General features: G+C 40.2%; 1 protein-coding gene across 4 annotated transcripts in view; it reads right to left on the bottom strand.

Moving 5' to 3' along the window:
• NFATC2 (nuclear factor of activated T cells 2) overlaps positions 1–22,271 on the bottom strand; it is a 312,180-nt gene that overhangs the window by 240,465 nt on the left and 49,444 nt on the right. For all 4 annotated transcript variants that reach the window (XM_085619141.1, XM_085619139.1, XM_085619140.1 and 1 more), the window contains exons 2-3: positions 11,161–12,181; positions 5,133–5,301 (exon numbers count right to left, since the gene is read on the bottom strand). In XM_085619141.1, coding sequence (XP_085475267.1) covers positions 5,133–5,301; positions 11,161–12,181 — 1,190 coding nt within the window. The remainder of the gene's footprint in view (positions 1–5,132; positions 5,302–11,160; positions 12,182–22,271) is intronic.

Here is a 22,271-nt window from a genome sequence, read left to right as displayed (position 1 = left end):
TGGCGGCGAGGTGGAAGAAGGATCTCCCCCCGGTGGTTGTTTTTCGGATGTGCGGGACGGTGGCGAGTGAGAGGTTGGCGGAGCGTAGCTGGCGTTTGGGGGTGTAGAAGGAGAGCCCTTCTGTTGAGGTAGGGTGGGCCGGTCTTGTGGAGTGCCTTGTGTGCGTGGATGAGGAGCTTGAAGGATATCCTCCTGTTGACGGGGAGCCAGTGCATGTCATGGTACATCGAGGATCAGTCGTGCCGATGCGTTTTGGATGCGTTGTAGTAGATTGATGAGGTTGGTCGGGGCTCCCGCGTAGAGGGCGTTTCCGTAGTCGAGTCTGCTGCTGACGAGGGCCTGGGTGACTGTCTTTCTTGTATCTGTCGGGATCCATCTGTAGATCTTGCGGAGCACGCGGAGGGTGTTGAAGCAGGAGGAGGAGAAACAGAGGGGCAGGCAGATTGATATAATGGACTGGGCTTGAATTACACAATCTGTGTCAGGCCCTTCTTTGCACAGGGTGCAGCTCATATTGCATCAAGACAGGTGTAAAGAAGGGGCGGTCTCAACTTCAGAAGGGATGCACGCACAATCTATGCAGGAACCGAGACCAGATTACATAGACTGCACACGTTCTGTTGTAATTTTGCACCAATATTTCCAGATCACATTGACAACACTGGGGCTGGTGTAATTGTGCACTGACAAATGTACCACCTGTGAAGAGAAAAAGTGACATTTGCACTACCTCAACAATGCAAAATTTAATTTCAGCTCCTGGTGTCTATTAAGAATACACAAGTATGAACTATTTATTCCATAAAATCAATGCAATTTAAACTGCATGTGGCCTCAATGTGTTGTGGCTACCAGAGTTTGCAGTGCTGCCTCTGGCTATCAGACATGATTTTCCAACAATTGTGAAGGACATTTAGGTACCCTGATAAGGGAATGCATCACTAGCTGGTGTAAAAGATGGAAAGCTGGGCACCAGATGAGTAACTATGTCACTTCCTCTCAGGGCTGTTTGGGAAGCTGTTCTTAGAGGGTCTATGTGAGCCTCATTTGTCCATGCCAAAAACGTTGTACAAAGAGCACCATTTGAAAAAGGCCACTGAAATGATCTAAAAAAAATCCCACTCTCCGAAGAAGAAGCATTGCGTTCAGCAGTTTTATAGCAAAATATCGAGTTTAGAATATCGACCTGCACGAATTTTGAGTTTAGTATATTGAGCTTTACTATATTGTCATGGTAAATATAGATTTTACATGTAGTAAATATAAATTTGCTGTTCTTAACTCCACATCTATGTTCTTTGATGATATACATTCGTTATCACTCACCTGTAGATGGAACATTGGGCAGTATGGACCACCCATTTGCATGGTAAAGACAGTGGGCCCGATTCACAAAGGTAAAGTGAGACGAAAGTCTAACTTTACGACTATCGGTATTCAAACAGGGCATTTACTATTCGTAAATGCCCTTTGTGAATACCGGAAGTCATAACGTTTGACATTCGGTATTCATAAAGGGCATTTGTGGGTAGTAATTGCTCTTTGTGATACCGAAAGTTGTAAAGTCAGACTTTCATCTAACCTTTGTGAATCCGGCTCAGTGTTCGTACTGCCATCCTCCTTCATCATCTGTATCCTATCTCTTTCACTTTGTCAGCCTCTTACTTTATGCACTGGTCTCTCTCATTTACCTACAGCTATTCTCCCATATATTATTCATGTAGCCGAGGTATAAACTGTACACTTGTGTGTTTTATAAATATTTTCTTATTTGTGAGTTAAATACTGAACAATAAATATACATCTTACGAAATAAGCACAAACCCATTGTCATACAATCCAATTTAAAAAGAGTAGGTGTTATTTAGAAATGTTTCGATAAGAGGAAGATGTCTAATTTTAATGGAATTGTGATATAATATTAAACTTTCACTCATTAAATTCATGCAGAATAACTGATGTATCCAATATGATTGCCATGTTGTGAGTAATTAACTTTGGGAAATTGGCATCCTGCTTGGTTATTAAGTGCAAGGTTAATATTCAACCCTACTCATCACGTGTTTTACAGAATTCTTGTCAAGTGAAAAATTATTTATTCTAAATATGTTAAACTAAATAATTTATTAGAAAAACTGCAGGTGTAACATAAAAAATCTGAGTAATATCCATGACAAAAACAACATTTTAGATTAAAGATATAAAAAAAAGTCATACCTTGAGAACCAGAGAGTTATCATGTGCTCAACCCCTGAATATGGAACATTTTTAGGAAATTAAGTTAAGTTAATGTAAAAAGCTTAAAAGCAAGCAGTATCATTAAATTAGAATTTGTTATATGATAATAGAACGTGATATTCTATATGGAAAAATATCAATGCTGTTCAAAACTATTAAGTACACGTGATTTGTAACCTTAACTGTTCAATTTATTAGAAGAATTTACAGTTGGTGTTAAAGATGTCCTAACAGGCTATATCACTTTCCAGCACCAAAGCCAATTCTTAAAACTGCATGTTAAGACCAGAGTAATGAAAAGCAGATTAGATAAGAGAGTATCTTAAACGTTGTAAAGTGCATGTTCAACCTACCAGTTTTATGGAGATGAATTTATTGTTACCAAACTCATTTGCACTCATTTAATCTCACAAACACCTGCAGTGGATTATTAGTCCACTAATGCCTTATATCCCTAAATGACAAAGGAGGGATGAGAAGCTGAGATTGCAAAATACATTCGGTTGGATCATGCAATTTTGTTACCTCTAACAAGTGCAATAAAAAAACGATTATAAAATGCAATACAGTCCTACCATCAAGCACTGTCCAATTTAACATACTGCCACCTTCTTTCACCGCTGACAAATTCAAGTCCTGCCAGCATAATTACGTTTATGCGATATGGCCAATATTGATAATTCCGATACCGGCTATTTTAGGTAATACAGATCATCGAAATAAAGAAAATCAGGGGTGTTAGGGAGACCAGAAATACATAGAAGCAACAGATATATCGAGGGTGACAAAAAAAAACTGATAACGAAAACAACAGCCAATGTTAGTCCGTGAAAGAGAAATACAGACCATTAAAGTAGAGGTGAAAAAGGCACACACAAAGAGAAAAAAACTTCAGAGAGAGAAATGGAGACAAAGGTGTGAGAGTGGAACTGTGCTTGCATAAGTCTTTAATTATGTGCATGTCTGATTTCCAAGATAATATAAGTTTTCAAGGTAACGTAGGAGCTCTCCGAGTCCATGGACTATTGATTCCTCTCTGTTATTAAACTAAACATGTTCTCTTTCATAGTATTCACTTGTGTGTACATTGGCGTATACCCGACATTTAGTCATTCTCATCACAACACTATGGCATTTATCTACCTCTATTTACCGTCACATTGTGTAACCATGAAACCTTTATTGGAAAACACGACAGGAATTATGTACTCATGAGCTTCTTCTGTTTGGCTTTCTACTCCATACCTGTTCCTGGTTGTTCAGGGATACCAGGTGCTGATATATTAGCAAAGCAAAAGGAAGTTTGCATTCGTTTATGAGATATTATCTAGAACATAAGCAAGAAAACGCCTGAAATACCAGGTCTCATCCTCCCTTCTTGAAATCATGTGTAATCAACACATTTGATACAAAAATGAGGTTTAATTTGAGATTCAAATTTGCCTTCCACTGAAATGTTGTACAGCACATGCTCTATGTAAGAAAGCTCTGTTAAAGAAGGTGAGTCAGACATTCATGAGAACACAGAACCAAGAAATTAGACTCTTTTTACACCTAGTGAAAATGTACCATGCTGTCTCTGCCCTGCAAAAACTCCACTTACTCTTGATTGGCCAAAGAGTTCTATTGAAAGTGCAGGTGCTGTGTTCATATTCCTTCAAGAAGATGACCCTATCTACTGCCATAACTAATGCTGCACGCACTGCACATCAGGAAGCAATCTCAGCTTTAGCAGCAAATGTCTGATCATCACTTCCAAATACAGAGGTAAGAATCTCTTGAGACAACCGTGAGATCTCAGGATCCTTTTTCTGGCACACCTTGTGCCCTCTTCTGCAAACTCTCTCCAACGTACCAACCTTCAAACAATCAACAAAGACTAAACACTTCAAAGAAATATCTGAGCCCTAAGGTCACTCTTTCAGCGGTATCCCCATATCATTTTTATGCGTCTTGGCCCCTCGACTTGCTAATGCTATGTTCAAACTCCAGAATAACTATTCCAAATGTGAGGTAGGCCTATATACGGTACTGGCGATAGTCCGATGATTCAATATGATGTATCAATTCTCTTTTGGTTCAAAGTGGCCAAAGCAACATGTTCCCATGGTATAAATCAAATAAAAAAATAAGTTTAGGGAAGATTTTCAACGAAAACAAAAGGGCAGGCTGTAACTTTATCAGCGGTTAAGTCTGGAAAGAAAACTGGTTGTTAAAGCCAAGAGTTTGAAGATTGAAAAGCTAACCTCAACTTTTACTGATGAAAGTACTTCTTAACAGGGTCTTAACAGGGCATCACAAAAAGAGGAAACATGGTCTGTTTTACATCTTAGTTCAGTGTCAGTGATGTATATAAAGGTTGGTACTGTGCAGCACCTATTCCGTTTGTGTTTTACACATCACCAAAGTTATGAGTATACATCAGTCGGTAGGATGTACTCTAGTATACATTAGCATTTAACCTCTGATAGAGGCTTACATAAATATAAATTGGTTTCAATGATGAGGAGACTACAGCACATAATGGATGTCAGAATGGATTATGTGGCAGGGACTAGAGCAAATATTCCAGTTAATATCACTAAGGGAATGTTGATAGTTTGCCCAATAACTATGTGGTAAAACACAGATCAGTACAATGAATTGAAACGGACATAGACATTGCAGCCATCATCGGATAGCATTGCTTTTCATTTGGACGGGGGCCATCCATACTCAAAACGGGTCACAGTCACTAACACTATATCTGTTATATGGGTCATGTGTACAAATTTAACAGACATAAAAATATGTTTTTGGAATGATGTAGGGCTATCCAAATTTCTACATGCCATCTCCACTTCCATCTCGTTGCCACCAATCACAGAGAATATGGACATAGGAACATGGCTTACCTGAACAACAGGGTGGCCTCCAGTGGGAGCCTTGACAGCTCCTCGACTGCCCTCAGTCTCATAGTGGGCCCGGTGGTGAGCTTTGGGCTGCACTTCAATTTCCAGCTCATAAGACCCTGACTGAGAGGGCAAGGGCCACTCCAGTGGAGGAAGGGAAGCTACTGGCAGGCTGGATGAGAACAAATAAGGTGGTTAGGGAAGTTAATAAGATCAGGGCTATTCACAAATACAATTTACACTTGTGAGTAATTTACACATATAGTTTACTCATGCACTTTAGTCACTTTATTACTATTTGCTTTTGACAAAATCTGAGTGTATAGTTACTCAAAAGTGTAGACTTACACATCTCCACTCCTTGAAACAGGGAGATGAGCAATATTCATGAGTGTATATTGCTACTACCAAAAATACACATTAGTCAGTCCAGCACCGCACGTCCTCAACTGATATTGTAATACCCTCCATAGAAACTAATGGAGATAGGGACTTGGAATAAATCCCCTAGGAAATGGTGTTAACATAAATTAAATTATTTAAAATAGTTGAAAATATGAATAAATATAATTTAATTTTAAACAATATATATAAATAAAACATTCATGTTTATTAAAATAAATAAAATTACTTTTATAAATTCTATATATTAGAAAAGATAGGGGAAGTGCATTTTTTCATCCCATAATTTGTGATTATCATTTTGTGGCATTTAAGTAGTAATATCTTAGTACTACTAAAGCACTATAAAAATACAGTTTGTGAATTGGCTCCACCAGTAGAACATGTACACTTGTAAATTTAGCATTCTGAATAGACACCTATTTATTTAACAGATATGCACAATGCCAATGTCTGACATAAAACTATGATCTGAAAATGAACCTAAATGACTATGCTCATCTCTGCCTGCTGTTCACAAAGCAGCTTTGTAGGCAGTTGTTTGATGCAATTAGTATGATAGATAGCAGTAATTTATTTGTACTCATTACACTTAAACTCCATTTCTATGGTCATCTGGCCACTTATGCCAGACCGTTGTGAATTGACTGAAAGCAACTCAATGTATTACTTACAAACAACTGGTCAGAGAACATGTATTTCATGAGCGATTACTTCTAATTATTTATCTCTTACACAAAAGTACAATTAGATACTTAACACTGTATATTTATATTTACCGGTTATAGAAATGAAATGCAAATTGTACCCATCCCCATGACAGTTTTGATTTGTTTTTGTTTAATACTCATAATCTTTTGTGCCTCACTAACAGTGAAAAAAGTGTCTTGCGACTGATCTCTTGCCACAGATTTTGTTTTGTTTAGAAATCTGGATATATGCTTAGAGTGAACAGTAGATTAGGAATTGTCCTGAACTACTCTACTCCACAACTTTTGTATTTGTTATAAGCTTTACTGTTTAGTAAATTCTCCTCAATGTATAATGATTTAAATATTCACATACAGTTTATGCAATGAGACATATATTACCCTTCAAAAAGAAAAATTGAATATAGGTGTACTACTTGCCACAGGACAAGATCAGTAGGCAACATGTAGGGAGACATCCACTACTATCAACATTTTAAATGTAAACTGCTATTTTGCATATTGTTAAACGATTGGGACTATAGTTTATTGAGGTTTGCACAAGGTACTCATACCATGCAGCACAATTCTGAATTGTGCCTGCTGGCCCACATAATGAACCTAATTAGCAAACTCCATTTGATAGTATGTAAAATAGAGTCACATTGGTTCTGCCTATTTACAGCAAGATGCAATTCATAAACCTACTGGTGGAAACCTCATCCTTCATCTCTCCCAGATGTTCTATAGGGAGATGTTTGCACATCTACGTTTCCTACCTAGGCCCCTTGGATCTGGAGGGCTTTCCTATCGAAATGTGCTCTGCAAGTCCGAGTGGCCAAGTACTATGCAACCGTATGGTGACAGACTCGGTTCGCTCGGACTCCCATTGAACTCAATGAGAGCCTGTATACCGAACGCGTACACAGGCTCCCATAGAAAAAAGGGGTGTGTGGGGAAAAGCGTACACCCTGTGCCGGGCACCCCATGGTGCACGCCACACTGTGCATGCATGGAAAGGGGGGCTCATGGGACCCCCACGGGACCGATTCGGGGGCCCTGGGTGAAGGGGGGCCTGCTACAGCTCCCCGAAGTCTGATTCCCACAGCCATTTTGTCTCGCTGAGACCAAGTCGATATGGCTGTTCGAATCATGCATCATACTCACTTGTTCGGAAGCCGGCTCCATTTAGTGGCACGATTTGGCTGCAAACAAATCGGACTGACAGGATCAGGTTCGGAAACGATCCGGTCTACGCGGATGAGATCTTCGCATCGTACTTGACTGTTTCGAACGGGGACGATTCGGTCGGAAACATAGGCTCCGATTCAAATTTGCTTGTTCTGGAATCCGTCTGGAGGCCTTCCTAGCGAGATCGTACTCAGGCCCTTAGTAGTAAATGTGGGAGGGACTGAGGGAGTAGAGGGAATATTAATAATATCTTCTACTAAATTCTAGGGGTTTAGGGAGAGATACGGAGGGGTTTAGGAAGAGGTGAGGGAGAGTTTAGGGAGGGGCATGCTAAAACAAACATCCACTAGCAAAAGAGTAAGAGCATTGTCATTTGCAAACTACACTTCTAAAGTTACTACTTCCCTTAAGATGACAAAACAGCAGTAAATGTACTCCAGTCCAGCCTTGGAATAATTCTAGCACCAACAAGGCCCCTCACAGGTACTGTAAAACATTCCAATAGAAGATAATGGAGGCAGGGGATTAATGTAACACCCCATCGAAAATAATGTTGAAATAATTACATTATTCTAACTTAAATTGTGTGTGTATGTACTTTTAAAAATTATTCACAAAGATCATTACACATTTTAATATTTTTTAAAATGATTAGTTAACTCACTAAGAAAATATTTTGTAACTTTTATATAAAAAAAATGCTAATGTAATTTATGTTAATTAAACACAACCTTTAATTACACATACTGAATACTAACTACAATTTAACTTGCTAGGAAGAGTGTTTTTTCATTTTATTTTGTTCAAAAATTATTATTCATGAAATAAATGATTACATTTAAACTGTTTAGTATATATTTATTTTGAAGACGTCACCTCCTCTATCACTATATGTTATTAATGCTAGGGTAAAAATAAACATTTTTATTTATTTTACATCTACATTTTACGATTCAATAAATATATTTTTTTAAACACTGAATACATTTCATTAATTTTCCCTACTCTTTCCTATAGGCAGATCGCCACCGTGGAGGAAATCTTCACACCAAAGACATAGATCTCCACCACTGTGGCTGAGATTTCCTCAAGGTGGCAGAGATTTCCTCCTTCATGTAGAAATTTAGAAGTAGTACATTTACGCTCTTAAATTGGACTTCATCCCCTAGTTTTAGGGGGTGAAGACATTAAGTCTACACTTTGTAGTATATTTAAAATTTGAAATGGCAAATAGGCAAAAGCAGTACAAGTAAATTTACACACATAAATTTACTCATGTGTAAAGTTTCTGAATAGGCCCCATCGTGTCTAAGATCTCAGAGTCTGTTTGTGCTACTATGCATCATACAGTCTCTGGTGCAAAACTTTAGTAAATCTGAGCCTATATTTATTGACCTCAATTTTTTACTTAGATGTGATTCTACATATTGCTTGTAGAACCTGCTTAAGAAACCTACCAATGAATGTTCGCTGGACATTTGAATACATGGAACACTATGACACATAATAAATCTTGCTTTTTTTACCTAAAAATGATTGTAAGCATGCATAGAAGGTGTGAAAGGCAAAAAAAGTATTCTGCTTGCAGAATCGTATAATATTAAATTAAAAATACCCAGCTGCAACCAGAACAAGTTAATGAGGCATTCATTGACCATTTAAGTTTCAATCAATTGCACTCAAGGAGAGTGTGACAGGGGGACCTCAGATGAACACTAGTGATTGTTTTGCTCTCACAGATCTGGAGTTTGGACTCAACAAAGTTTCTGTCTTTTTGACTTGCATGTGAAAACAAGATGGTAATGGAAATAATGCTGTTTGCGAATCATTTGTGATATGTAATGGAAGCTTTTGTTGCACAGGCATGATGGATCAAACCAGTTGAGGTAGTTCTTGTTGTGGACAATTTCCTTCAATTGGATTTTGTCTCTATTTATGTAGATAAGGAGGCTTCACCATGACTTCAACCTCACTCTGCACGTCAAAACGTCACACTTGGATCTCTGAAATAACTTGCATCTCTTGAGTAGAAGCTGATTATCATTGTTTTATCTTTGCATATGAACAAATAAATTCTCTCTTTATGCCCCTGATAACAGTTTAATCCTGATCCCTAAATACTCTTTAATCTCCGCTAAAAGTATCCCCTAAGTGAGTCAAGTCAATGAATTCTCTGTACCTCTATCAAAAAAGGTGTTCTTTTGTGGACCTAAATTTTCACTTAAATGTGTGTCTTTGTGCATATTTCATGTTGATGTAATAAAGGGTATATTCACTAGAGGCTACAGTTGTATCATGAAAAGAAAGATATTATGATTTGATTTAGAGTAGCATGGTAACTGAAAATTCTCTAGGTTCTACAGAAAGTGGTAAGCCCACCTTAGGAAGTTTGACAGGTGATGGAGCATTCAACAGTAGAATTATATTTGGCACAACTTTGGGCATATTTATGACCCAGTTTGCGTCGCTCTAGCACCACGCAATGTGGTGCAAGACCAACGCAAACCTTAAGCAGATTTTTAAAGCCTTGCAAAGCAACTTTGCACGGCTCTGAGCAGCTAAAAAAATATGGATTAACAAATCACAGCATACATCGCTGCATTGCGTTACTCTGCTCTGGGAAGGCATTCAATGGACGTTGTGTATGTGTTCCCATGCAACTCCCATGGTTTTTGACAAATGTCCAAGTTTTAAAAGAACTAGTAAACCTGGGAAATGCGTCAAAATCTTACATCTTTGCAGGGCAAGGTGTAACAAAGAGAAATTTCTCTATTTCTCTTTGTTTCTTCTCATCGTTTATTCCTCTTTGTATGTGTGCTGCATTCTGCAGCACACAAAGAAGGAGGAATATGCCTCCTAGAATTGTTTTATGTGCAGGAAGGTGCCCCTTCCTGCACAAAAACAATCCAGCATGCAACCGAGGTACCCTTGCATCATGGTGCAAGGATACCTGCATTGGCGCTAGGCAGCCAAAAAGGGTGCCAGTGCAGGGTAAAGAACAGGAATGCTCTGTGTTGCCTTAAATACGGTGCATTCCTGTGCTTTACCTGTCACACAGTGCAGCAAGGTGACTTGTTGTGTTGCACTGCATAACTTGTCCATAAATGCAGTTCTAAATATATAGTGGAAGTAAATCCCCTGAAGAATTTCCTTCCTTTGGAGAATCATTCAATAGACAATTTACCATTTCTCCACAAATCATTCTAAATCAGGCCTGAAGTGTGAAATGCAACCATGCTGGACAATTCGCAGAGAGGATCTACTCCATCATTGTTCTTTTTTTGTGTTACACAGCAATAAAACATAATATGAATTAATACAACATGTGGTTATTATATAAATCACTAAATGCTTGTGTAAGATAACCCAACGTTTGTTTGAAATTGTATTCAAACTTTTTGTCCAATAAGAACCGCATACAATAAGCGTGGCGGGCAACCGGTTATTTAATTTCAGCATATTCCATAACAATGATGCAAATGCTTTGTTTTCATTGTCACTATAGAAACATCTGAATCAGAGCTCATTGGGCACATACACCACTAATGAGTTGTTTAAAATGCTGAAAATTAATCCTATTATACCATACTGTACTTAGTACACATAATAATTTCTTTACTTACACATGAGTCTCCTTATCAAGAATAGTTACCTAAATGGATTTTATCCATGCATTAATGAATTAAATATATTGCAAGTGCATGACACAAATACAAGAATAAGTTACAATTAAAATAACAATGACATACCTGCAAATGGGTATTGCGGGCACCAATTGCTTTGGCCAAGAAGGAGACACAAGAAAAATGGACTCTGGTCCTGCATTATTGCTCTTGTCTTCCTGTTCATAAGATCCATAATAGTCAGAGGCCTGCACAATATGACATGGCAGATTCTTGTTAGAAGAGAGTGGGGAATGTTCTGGGCTGTTTTTCCAAATTTTTGGTGGAATGCCACATGGATGCTCTGTTGTCAGATTGTTCATAGAATCCATGAGGTTTGTTGAAGAAGGCAATGTATTGTTATTAATGGAAGCACTGTCTTCCCTCAAAGGCATGTGTGGCGAAGTCTGTGGAGAAGGGGTCCTTGATTGCTGTGGAGATGTAGAGAGTTGCTGAGCACTGTAGAGCTCCGCACAAGAGTACCTTCGTTTTGCACCTGGTGATGAAGACCTTGATCTAGGGCGAGGAGATGGTGAACGTGGTCCCAAGCAGGTGTCTTCTGTAATGCTGGTCCTTGGTGACATTACTGGAGAGGTTCTAGGAGAATAATGAGCATGGATGTTTTGAAATTGCGGACAAAGTTCATCACTAGGACCATTATTCGGCGAGACGCATGGTGATGTGTAAGGTGAAAAATTGGTCTCTGAAATGAAACTTGCAGACGAGCCACTGCTAGCTGGGCTTAAACAAGCAGGTTCTCTGTAGCCCTCATAGCCAGGCACTGGCAAAGTAAACCTTGGACTAGTGGCAGCTGAGTTTGATTGGTGTTCAGCCAAGAGTTCTGAGTCTCTGCTACGGAAGGAACCACCTGAGTGAATAAATTCATGAGATGGGGTGATTTCAATCCTAGGGCTCAAAGCTGAAGCCCCTGCAGTCACATAGTATCTTGACCCTAGATTATCTGGCTGCCCATATCTGGCAGTGGGATCAGCAGAAAGCCTAGGGTAAGCCAGGGTGCTGTACGGCTTGAGGCCATAATCGGAGATATCATCATGAGAGTACCCAACTCCAGAGGACGTGCTGATGACTTTATGTGGAGTCGGTTCGTCTGGAAAAAGAAGGGGGGCTTTAAGAATCTAGTATACAATGCAAAAACATTTTTTTTTATCTGAAAGACTTTCAATTGAATATATTGAATAGCATTCAGTGCCCACCTTCAGACAGCATTAACTACAGATAGAGAATTCAGTAGAATATCAGATATCCATTGATCATTCTAATGACAGTTTAGGCACATAACACAAATACATTAGGAAATTTGAACATATGTAGCGTGCTATCTTAGCACACAATTCTTCAGTTCCTACAGTAAAATGTGCAAAGATGTGTAGTTTTGACATTCTATAGTTTGGAGTAACAGGGCTCTAGATCTATTCATTATACAAAGATACTTCGCGTAAATCAATTTGAACATATAACATAATGAACATGTCACTTGAAAAATAATGTATGTTTTTACAAACAGTCATCATAGAACCTGCATAATTATGATGAACCATGAAAGTCAATGATATAGCAGAACAAAATTGTGGCCCGTGTTTTCTTGGTGTTTGCTCCAATGACAAATCTAGTGGATTACATGGACCAGGATCATACTTAACTTGTCCAGCAAGAACTGCAGGGAGATGCCTGTCTTTGACAGATGCTCATGTTTAACGTATCATTCCTTGTAGACCAAAACATACATAAGGGCAGAAGAGGTGTGTAGCATTTCATGTGGCTGTGGTACTGAACATAAATCACAGTAAAAGGTTGAAGCTGGTTGTAAAATGTGATCATGAAAAGAAAACAACATATCTGCATGTTACTTGGTTTAGTCTCAAACCAGACGTGTTTATAATCTAGATATGATGTCTGTTTTTAGGCATTCTTCTCCATTCTCATGGGATGGTTTGTTACACTGGCATTAAAGTCTTGGGGTGTGTGGAGCAGGCATGAGGTAAGGAGTTTCAGCCAGTGCATTCAGAAGTTGTGCTGAGTTGTGCTGAGTTTTTGCTTGGAATCTCTGAAGAAAAAAATCCATCTTTACCAGTGAAAAGTTACATGTGAAATTGAGACATGTTTATCCTTACCTCTGGACTTTGATCTGTGTCTCCTTCTTTGCTAACCAGTGCACCAGCAGAGTCTCACTGCCATCCAATGTATATGAGATTTACTGAGTTATGGGGGGTACTACCCATGCAAAACAGAAAATTGCTAGTTATATTTAAGTGCTATTCCTAACTATGTACTATGTAAAAATCTCCCTGGGAGGATGCTGAAAGTTGAGCACAGTGGAGTGGAGAATATTATGCTTGAATATTTTTCACCTCATGCCCTTATAGGACACTTGGAATTGGGGGTCTCACTGACCTCCCAGGAGGATCCCACATAAGAGTGCAGTCATGCATTGCACCTCTAGGGGGTATGGAGAAGGCATGTCACATGACAGGTTAGGATTGGTGCACAAGCACAGTTACAGGCAGTGCTGGAAGACTTCCAGAAATGGTGTTGGCACACCACAACATCGGCCTGGGTATGTCTATGAGAATTAGCACTCTGAGGCTACCTTGGTGACTTTGAGCCCTTCATAAAACCCCAAAATAGATAAATAAATACATATATCAACTAAACAAATATATTAATTAATAAATATTGTTGCTTTTGCAATAGGCTCCACCCTCAATGGAGCTGTCTGGTTATTCCACAATGTGCTGAGCCATCTAGTAAAGAGAAAAAGATTCATGATGTTCACGGTGTTCCAAACATGCTTAGGCCACGTTTTGGTGCAGGTGCTTTGACCTTACTGCATTACTATCATCTCTTCTCTAGGGATACTTACAAAAATCTAGTGGGGTGATGAAATTGAAGAACTAGAGTCCATGGGCAGCTGTAAGCGCACAACACCCAACTCATCTGCAGACCTCAGGGAAAGGGGATTGAATCTTAGGGGAAGATTTGACATTATTTGTCACAGCACAATGCAGCAAGACAACTTCCTGCACTGCATCAAATGGAGAGGACAGGATAAAGCCATATCTACCAAGATATGGAGCATTCCTGCTCTCTCCCTGCACTGGCACACTATGTGCTGCCTAGCGCCAATGCAGGCAACCTTGCACCATAGTGCAAGGATGCCTGCATTGCAGGTCGGATTGTCCTTGTGCAGGAAGGAATATAATCTAACTATTCCTTTCGGTCTGTGGGCACATTTATATTTATGGACTTATTGCCTATTTAGATTATATCAGTGGGGGGAATGTGCTTCTGTTTTTTGTACAGGAAGGAATACCTTCCTGCACAAAAACATTAGTGGAAATTTCCTCTTTGTCCGTGTTCTGCAGGATGCAGAATGCAGCACACATAGAAAGAGGAAATAACAACGAGAAATGAAGATATTTCTCTTTGTTGTGGTCTCTATCGGGAAGGCATACAATTTTGGCCTATCTCAGGTTGCCAAAATCTGGGAATTTTCCAAAAATCTTGCAGCGGAACACCCACACTTCACCCATGTAACACCTTCCCAGCTCAGAGTAACGCAAGGCAGTGACTTACGCTGCCTTGCATTACACTGGATTTACCATGCCACGCAGGCCCACGAAAGGTGGCCTTACGTGGCTTGGTAAATCTGACTTAAAGATTGCGTTGCCCTTGCGTTACCCTGTGTGAGGCAAAGGCAACACAATCCTTTGATAAATCTAGGCCTAAGTATTTTCTGGAGACAACAAATGTATGAATGTATAATCCAATTATGTATTTACATAAACAGGGAAGGGCTTAGGGGATTATTTAAAGTTTGACGGATGCAGGATCTATAGGAACCCTGCACCTGCAGTGGCACTAGTGAGTTCAGCAGAGGCCCACATAATAAAACTGCTCTATTAGTGACTGTCTAAAGGGTCCACAATATACTCATGGTACCTTGAGAACTGATCATACCTTTCAGAACAAACTATGTAGTCCACATCTTGCGTGGTCCAAAATTGTACCAACAAAGTTGCTCCTAGATGGAAGACTGCTGCCAGAAGCAAACGTTCTGTAATGGAACTTGTGCCAGCAGCCCTGTGCTCTCCTTCACAGTGGCGTAACACTGGCCACCACATCTCCCCAAACTCCAGGGGGCCCCATAAGCACATTACTCTGGCCAGAGTGCTTATGATTGAGTCCGGAGGAGGTCCCTCCACGTACCTTGCAGGGGGCCCCCTTAAGATTCGTTACATCAGTGCTCCTTCATTGTCCTGACTGGCATGGAAAATATCCAGTGCAAGCCACTAAGCCCCCCACCCAAACCCCCTTGCCATTCCACATAACTGTGCCAATTCACATGCAGATGATCACCGTATAAAAGATGGCACCAGGCAACCCGTTTGGCAATATCACAGGTGCTATGTGTGAAGAAACCTATGCAAACAGTAGGTTGATCATTTTATCTGCATTATATAAGGGGCCAAGAAATGTACGTACAATCTATCCTTTAAGCAAACAACTACAAGTTATAGTATGATTTTTTTAAAACATGAAATATGTCTGCTCATTTTCACTTGACTTGGATATACTCTTCCAACATAACCTCTCCTGATGAAAAATATAATAGTAATTACGCCATGTCTTCTCTCCATATCTCACACTCCAGGAGACCATACCTGATTTTAGCCCTTTTGAGGCAAAAGTATTCATGGGAGAACTGGGGGAACACAAGATCGTCAAACTCTATCGTACACTTGTCACGAACAGCCACACAATGCTATCTGAAACACGGGAGGCCTGGCAAATCGACTTGGGCCCCTTGGACGATGAAGACTGGACCAAGGCGCTGGCATCCCCACGAGGTGCCGCCATAGTGACTCAACTACGATACATACAGTTTAAGTGCCTCCATAGGGTATATTACACTAGGTATTGGCTCTGGCGGGCAAGGTTTATTGCTTCTCCACTCTGCTTGCAATGCCAAGTGGCCGAGGGTACCATCATCCATACAGTATGTCTATGCACATCACTCTCAGGGTTCTGGCACAAGGTTATTGCATGTATGTTGCAACTTTTGGTCTGGGACATCCCTTATTTTGCCAGATTAACGCTTCTGCATATAACTGATGACATCAGAGGTAATATATATAAATGCCACCTGATGTCACTGGGCCTTACACTTGAGAAGCCGGACATTGCGAAGGCCTGGAAGGAAGCCTCCTGGCCCCCCCTTGGGGCTTGGAAGAAGGGTCTTGATTTCTGTATGGAGCTGCAGATACCTATATTTGCTGCGTGGGCTGTCCCCAGAAACATCTCAAGATCTGAAAGAGATGGGCAGACTTCTGAGGGATTTACTTAGAACCTATCCCAGATTGCAGATAGATTGACATTAGCCACAACTACCACAAGGCGAGGTGAACACAGGATCAGCGACACAACTATTCACTTTGGGGAGGACTTGACATGCATTGTATCACATAATGGATATATGACACTTCAGTTGATTGTTAATGTAATATGTTGTTATGCATATAATCCTTCTCTACATATTTGGCTACAAAACGTCAACATCATAATGATTACTATGTATATTTTGCTGTTATAGTATTTGGCCTTGACAGGCATATCTTGGAGGTTGACAATAACATTTTGTTTTGAAAATATATATATATAATAGTAAAAATAATGTATGGGCTTTTTCGGAAATTAGTAGATGAGAAAATATAGCTGAAGAAAAACAAATCTGTTTCAGCATGTCTTATGTTTTGGGAAAGGGTTGCTGTTTCACAGATGTGAAAATGTTTCTTAAATTCTTATGTCGTATGTCAATCGTCGGAAAACCTAGTGACTTGCCCCTTACTTTCATACAACAGTCTTTTCCCTCTGCACAAAGAGGTGACCTGCTCCTAAGGATTTTCATGGACTGCCTCTCAAATATATTTAAAGGGAAGTTTTACAAACATTAAACACAACGCAGCGCAGCAACGCAACATGCTGGGCTTCATTGCGTGAAAGGGAGTGTTAGACCTGGAATCCTTGGTTTGGTTTTCCTTGACTTTTTGCCTCTACCTCCTGTATTTGTGACAATCTGCTGGATTTCATTTTTGCTGATTTAGGTACACTGGGCATTTTGCCAATGCTGATCAGTCACAATGTGCAAGTGATCCCTTTGTAAATTGTAATTCTGATTGGTTATCCATGATTGACATATTTGATATACTGGTAAGTCCCTAGCAAAGTGCACTGTGTGTGCCCAGGGCCTGTAAATCAAATGCTACCAGTGGGCATGCAGCAGTGATTGTGCCACCCACACCCGTAAACTTTTAAATGTCTCTCAGACCTGCCACTGCAGTGCCGGCATGCATAGTTTTCAACTGTCATGTCGACCTGGCAAGTGCAGCCACTTGCCAAGCCCTAACTTTCCCTCTTCTTACGTATAATTCACTCCTAAGGTAGGCCCAAGGTAACCCCATGGGAAGGGTGCAGTGCATGTTAAAGGTAGGACATGTACCGGTGTGTTTGACTTGTCCTGATATTGAAATACTGTGTAGTTCTTTTATCATTATTGCAAGGACTATCTCTCCCATAGGCTATCATTGTAGCTACCTTGTAACAGTTTACAAGTGTAACTTTCAATTGAGAACAGCTAGAGATTTGTAGTTTAGGCTCTCTGAACTCAGAATTTAATAATACACCTTTTAGTGAAGGTGGTTTTTAAAGTGTGTGTTTGAAAATGGCACTTTTAGAAAATGGGCATTTTCTTGTTTGACAATCCTGTGTGCCTCTGCCTGCTTGTGGATTGACCGTCTGGTTATAGATTGACAGGGGCTGTTTGTGCATTCACTCCAAACATTCACACAATGGAAACTGAGGTGTGCCCTGCCTATGTTGATGGACCATCCTGGGCTAGAGTGGTGGGAAGAGTTGTCACTGACACCTGAATAGGCTGTGGCTGCTCTGCACAATGCTGTCTCCAGCTCCTGTAGTGAAACTGGACCCGGGAGGACAGAACTGGTTTTACTGAGCAAGAAAGACTTTTCTAAACAAAGACTTCAAAGGGGGAAAAGGGGGAAAAGTATAAGACCTAAAACCCCAGAACTTATACTAATTCTGGGCTCAATGGGAACCTCTGCCAAGTGGACAAGCTGCCCGTTTTATGTGCGTTACTTTCCTGGGTTGGCCTGCAGTTGCTGCTTCTGCCAAGGAGAAGAAAAGGACTGGACTTTACAGTTTTCCTGTTTGAGAAGTTTCTCTAAGAGCTTCTGTGTGCTTTCCTCCTGTTCTGAAGTCTCAGGGATACAAAGACTTTACCTACAACATCCTTGAAATCCACTGCTGGGAGTTCTGACATGCCATGTAGCGCCAAATCAATTTCTAGGCCCTTGGAGGTTGTTCCTGCTACTAAGATCTACACAAATCTGAAGAAATCTACAAAATAGATGCTTCACTCTTCTTGAAGTTGAATTTTGTGACACAACACCTCAGAGTGGGAGGAAATCCCAATACACAGACCCGTGCAGCCACAAAAATTGAGCAAGCATCTGCCAGCGGACCGAAGAATCTTTGCATGCTGAATTCAACGTGCCAGTCTCTGGAGTCTGAGACCCTGAACCGAAACTGGTGCTAGCCCTGCTATGCAGCTACGAAAATCAACACAGCGCCTAGCTTAACGCTGCATCAACCCGTAGTGCCTGAATTTTCTCACGCATCCCACCTGAGCATCAAATTTTTCAGACGAAACACCCGCAGACCAGATTCGCCATGGAGATCAACCTCTCACTTCCCTCTACAGTCCTGATTTGGTGCTCCACTTCTCCTGCGTGCATCAGAACTGTCACCTTGCCTCCCCAAGGACTCAAGAACTGACACCTTGCTGTGTTTTCCAGCGCTTCCCTTCTCTGCAGCTGTTTTGCCTTGTGGATTTTGATGCATTTGAGGTACTTTGTGTAAAAATCATGCATCCATAGATATCTATGGACAGAATTGCTTGAGCCCCTTTTAAAAGTAAAATTTTGAGTTGTTTATGTTGGATTTCATCATTTTGGTCTTGTTTGGTTTGGATAAATATACTTTATTTTTCTGAACTGGTATGGTGTCCCTTTGTAGCGTTTTCTCTGTGGTACTGTGTGTGTTATGCACAAATACTTTACACATTGCCTCTGAGATATGCCTGTCTGCTCATGCCAAGCTACCAAGGGGGTGAGCAGATGGTATGTTAATGTGTAATCAACTCAGCACTACTAGAAGGAAGGATCCCTACTTGGACAGGGTGCAAACAACTGCTAACTAGGGACCCCCATTTCTCAAAAAGGAGACATCAGAAACGCATCATATTTACAAAAATATGGTGTATTTCTGCTACCCTTTTCGCTGGAAAACTCTGTCCTTCCTAGCCCCAACTTAAGCACTCTTGCACCATGGGGCAAGGGTGCCTGAGTCACCAGCAGTATTGTTTTTGTGCAGGAAGGGAAAGCATTTTATTTTTCTGAGTGTGATGTGGAATGCATCACACATAGAAAAGGGAAGAAATGAGGAGGAATAAATATATTTTTCCTTGTTATGCCTGGGTCTGGGAGGAATACAATTTTGACATATTCTGCAGTTTTCAACTCTTTGAAAATCTGGGAATGTGTCAAACTCCATGGTAGATGCATGGGAATACCCATACTCCACCCATGGAATGCCTACCTGCTGCAAGGGAAAGCAAGACATCTGTGGATTTACTAAATCACGCAGTCGCGCAAGGTGGCTTTGCATGGCTTCTTAAACCTCACTAAAGGACTTGCGTTGCATTCCAATGTCTTGCGTCACACAAGGTCAAAACACACCCTTATTTAATCAGGCCCAAACTAACTGACCAGAGGCAAAATCTCTTAATGGTACCTCAAGACATTATGGCCAGCAGAAGCTATGGTATAATCACGTTGGGTTTCACACTACTTAGGATCACAATTTGGTACATACATAGGCAAACATTGTTTGGCACTTTACGAAACATACGTAAATCTATTTTGTAACCCTGGGCAATGAACTCCACTCTGCTGCCGGAGTTTGCGGAGGTTTGTTAAAAAAACTCATTCCTCCACGTAACAGAGTCAGCTACTAAACTACACCCACAAATGCTTTGATAAAGCAACTTTACATGCTAAAAAGTATGTAACCACTTCACAAAAGTGAACTTTGAAAATGAAAAATATCAGGCAATGAGAGAAGTGATGATTTTGGGGTCCCCCCTAACCTAGGGGGAGGACCAAGCAGATGCCTTGAACACAAAGAGCATATCATGCTGAACGATTCAGTGGTGGTCCCATCCTCTTACGACCACCCCAAACACAGTTATGGGCAAAAATACAATCCCAACCAAAGGCCCTGCAAAGCATTATGGGACGAGATTAGCAGTGGGCAGTGAATATTATAGTATCCAATATCAAAATAATTCTACAAAGAGCTGCAGTTCAACTAGTCGTTACTAGGTGTCCCTCATAAGTCAAATGCAAAAGCATTGAAATTATTACATCAAGCTGCAGTTCAACTAGTCGTTGCTAGGTGTCCCTCAAGTCAAATGCAAAAGCATTTGACTCATGAGGGACACCTAGTAACAACCAGTTGAACTGCAGCTTCGTGAAAGGGTTTCAATGCTTTTGCATTTGACTCATGAGGGACACCTAGTAACGACTAGTGGAACTGCAGCTTGATGTAATAATTTCAAAGCTTTTGCATTTGACTCGTGAGGGACACCTAGTAATGACTAGTTGAACTGCAACTCTTTGTAAAATTATTTTGATATTGGATACTATAATATTCACTGCCCACTGCTAATCTCATCCCATAATGCTTTGCAGGGCCTTTGGTTGGGATTGTATTTTTGCCCATAACTGTGCTTGGGGTGGTCCTAAGAGGATGGGACCACCACCGAATTGTTCAGCAAGATGTGCTCATTGTTTTCAAGGCATCTGCTTGGTTCTCTCTCTAGGTTAGGGAGGATCCCAAAATCATCACCTCTCTCACTGCTTGCTAAATTTTCATTTTCACTTTAGAGAAATGACTATATGCATTTTAGCATGTAAAGACAGAGATACTTGTTATTTTACCAATAGTATATGAGGTTTCTGTTTAATTGGGAGTCCAACGGAACGAAGTTGCGAAATTCACAGAGTTTTTGTTCAATTTCGTGGAATTCCGATAGTAGTAATACGCCCACCCTTACTATTTTGCCAGAACAAGATCTGTTTTCTTTCCCTTGACGTTGCTGCCACCCCCATTAAAAGGCTTAAGTGGGATAACCCTACTAATTATAACAGGACAGTGATATCATATCTATTGCATCAACCTAACCACTACATTGCAATGAAAATATAAATAAGTATAATAGGTGAATGCAATAGTTAAAAGGTTAGGTAGACAATGTAGAGATACAAATAGTAATAATTATCTTGATGATGCCGTGGTAGGTGATTTACTTGGTACAATATTATTGTAGGTCAACATTACCGATCTCGATATAGTGTCACACAACCCTTTAGATGAGTGTGTTTTGCATAGATTATATAATAAGCCACTATAGCAGTTAGCTAACGTCAGTGCCTGAGCAATGTATAGATTTACATTTAGGCCATAGAGAGCAACTAGTTGAAAGTTTGGCTGAAGAGTGGAGTTTTCAACTTTACCAGTAAATACGTACACATATGGGCACACTTCCTGCCTAAGTCATAACATTTTGCTAAACCACAATCTAATCTTCATTTTCTCAATTTAGAATTCAATCATCTGAGGAGAATTTTTCTCTAAGGCCCTCATTATGAGTGTCCCGGTTAATTGGAATATGTGTGGTAACGCCTGTGACTTCACATAACACAATTAGGAGTTTGGGGGGTAACGCTGCTCTACCACAGTTTTCCCCCAATAAGTTTCAGCAGGTCAAACTTGCCAAAATTTATAGGATGAAAAATGTCCAAAAATTACAGAGACATACAGATTTTGGTGCCATTAGCATGAAAATCCACATATTATTTCCCATTATCAAACTTATAATTGGGAGTTTTTTACTGGGCCCGACAAATTCCGACCCAGCAGAGTTGGATATGAATCAAGTTTGATAAATACCCAACCTCTGGTTCTCTTGTAATGAGGGCCTTGTTTTCCATGAATAATGCCCATATCAGGTTAAATTTCAAATACAAAATATTTGAAAT

The sequence above is a fragment of the Triturus cristatus genome, chromosome 7, assembly GCF_964204655.1.
Source record: "Triturus cristatus chromosome 7, aTriCri1.1, whole genome shotgun sequence".
NCBI classification, from domain to species: Eukaryota; Metazoa; Chordata; class Amphibia; order Caudata; family Salamandridae; genus Triturus; species Triturus cristatus.
Note: the sequence above shows the minus strand (reverse complement) of the source record. Positions and strands in the feature narration are given on the sequence as shown.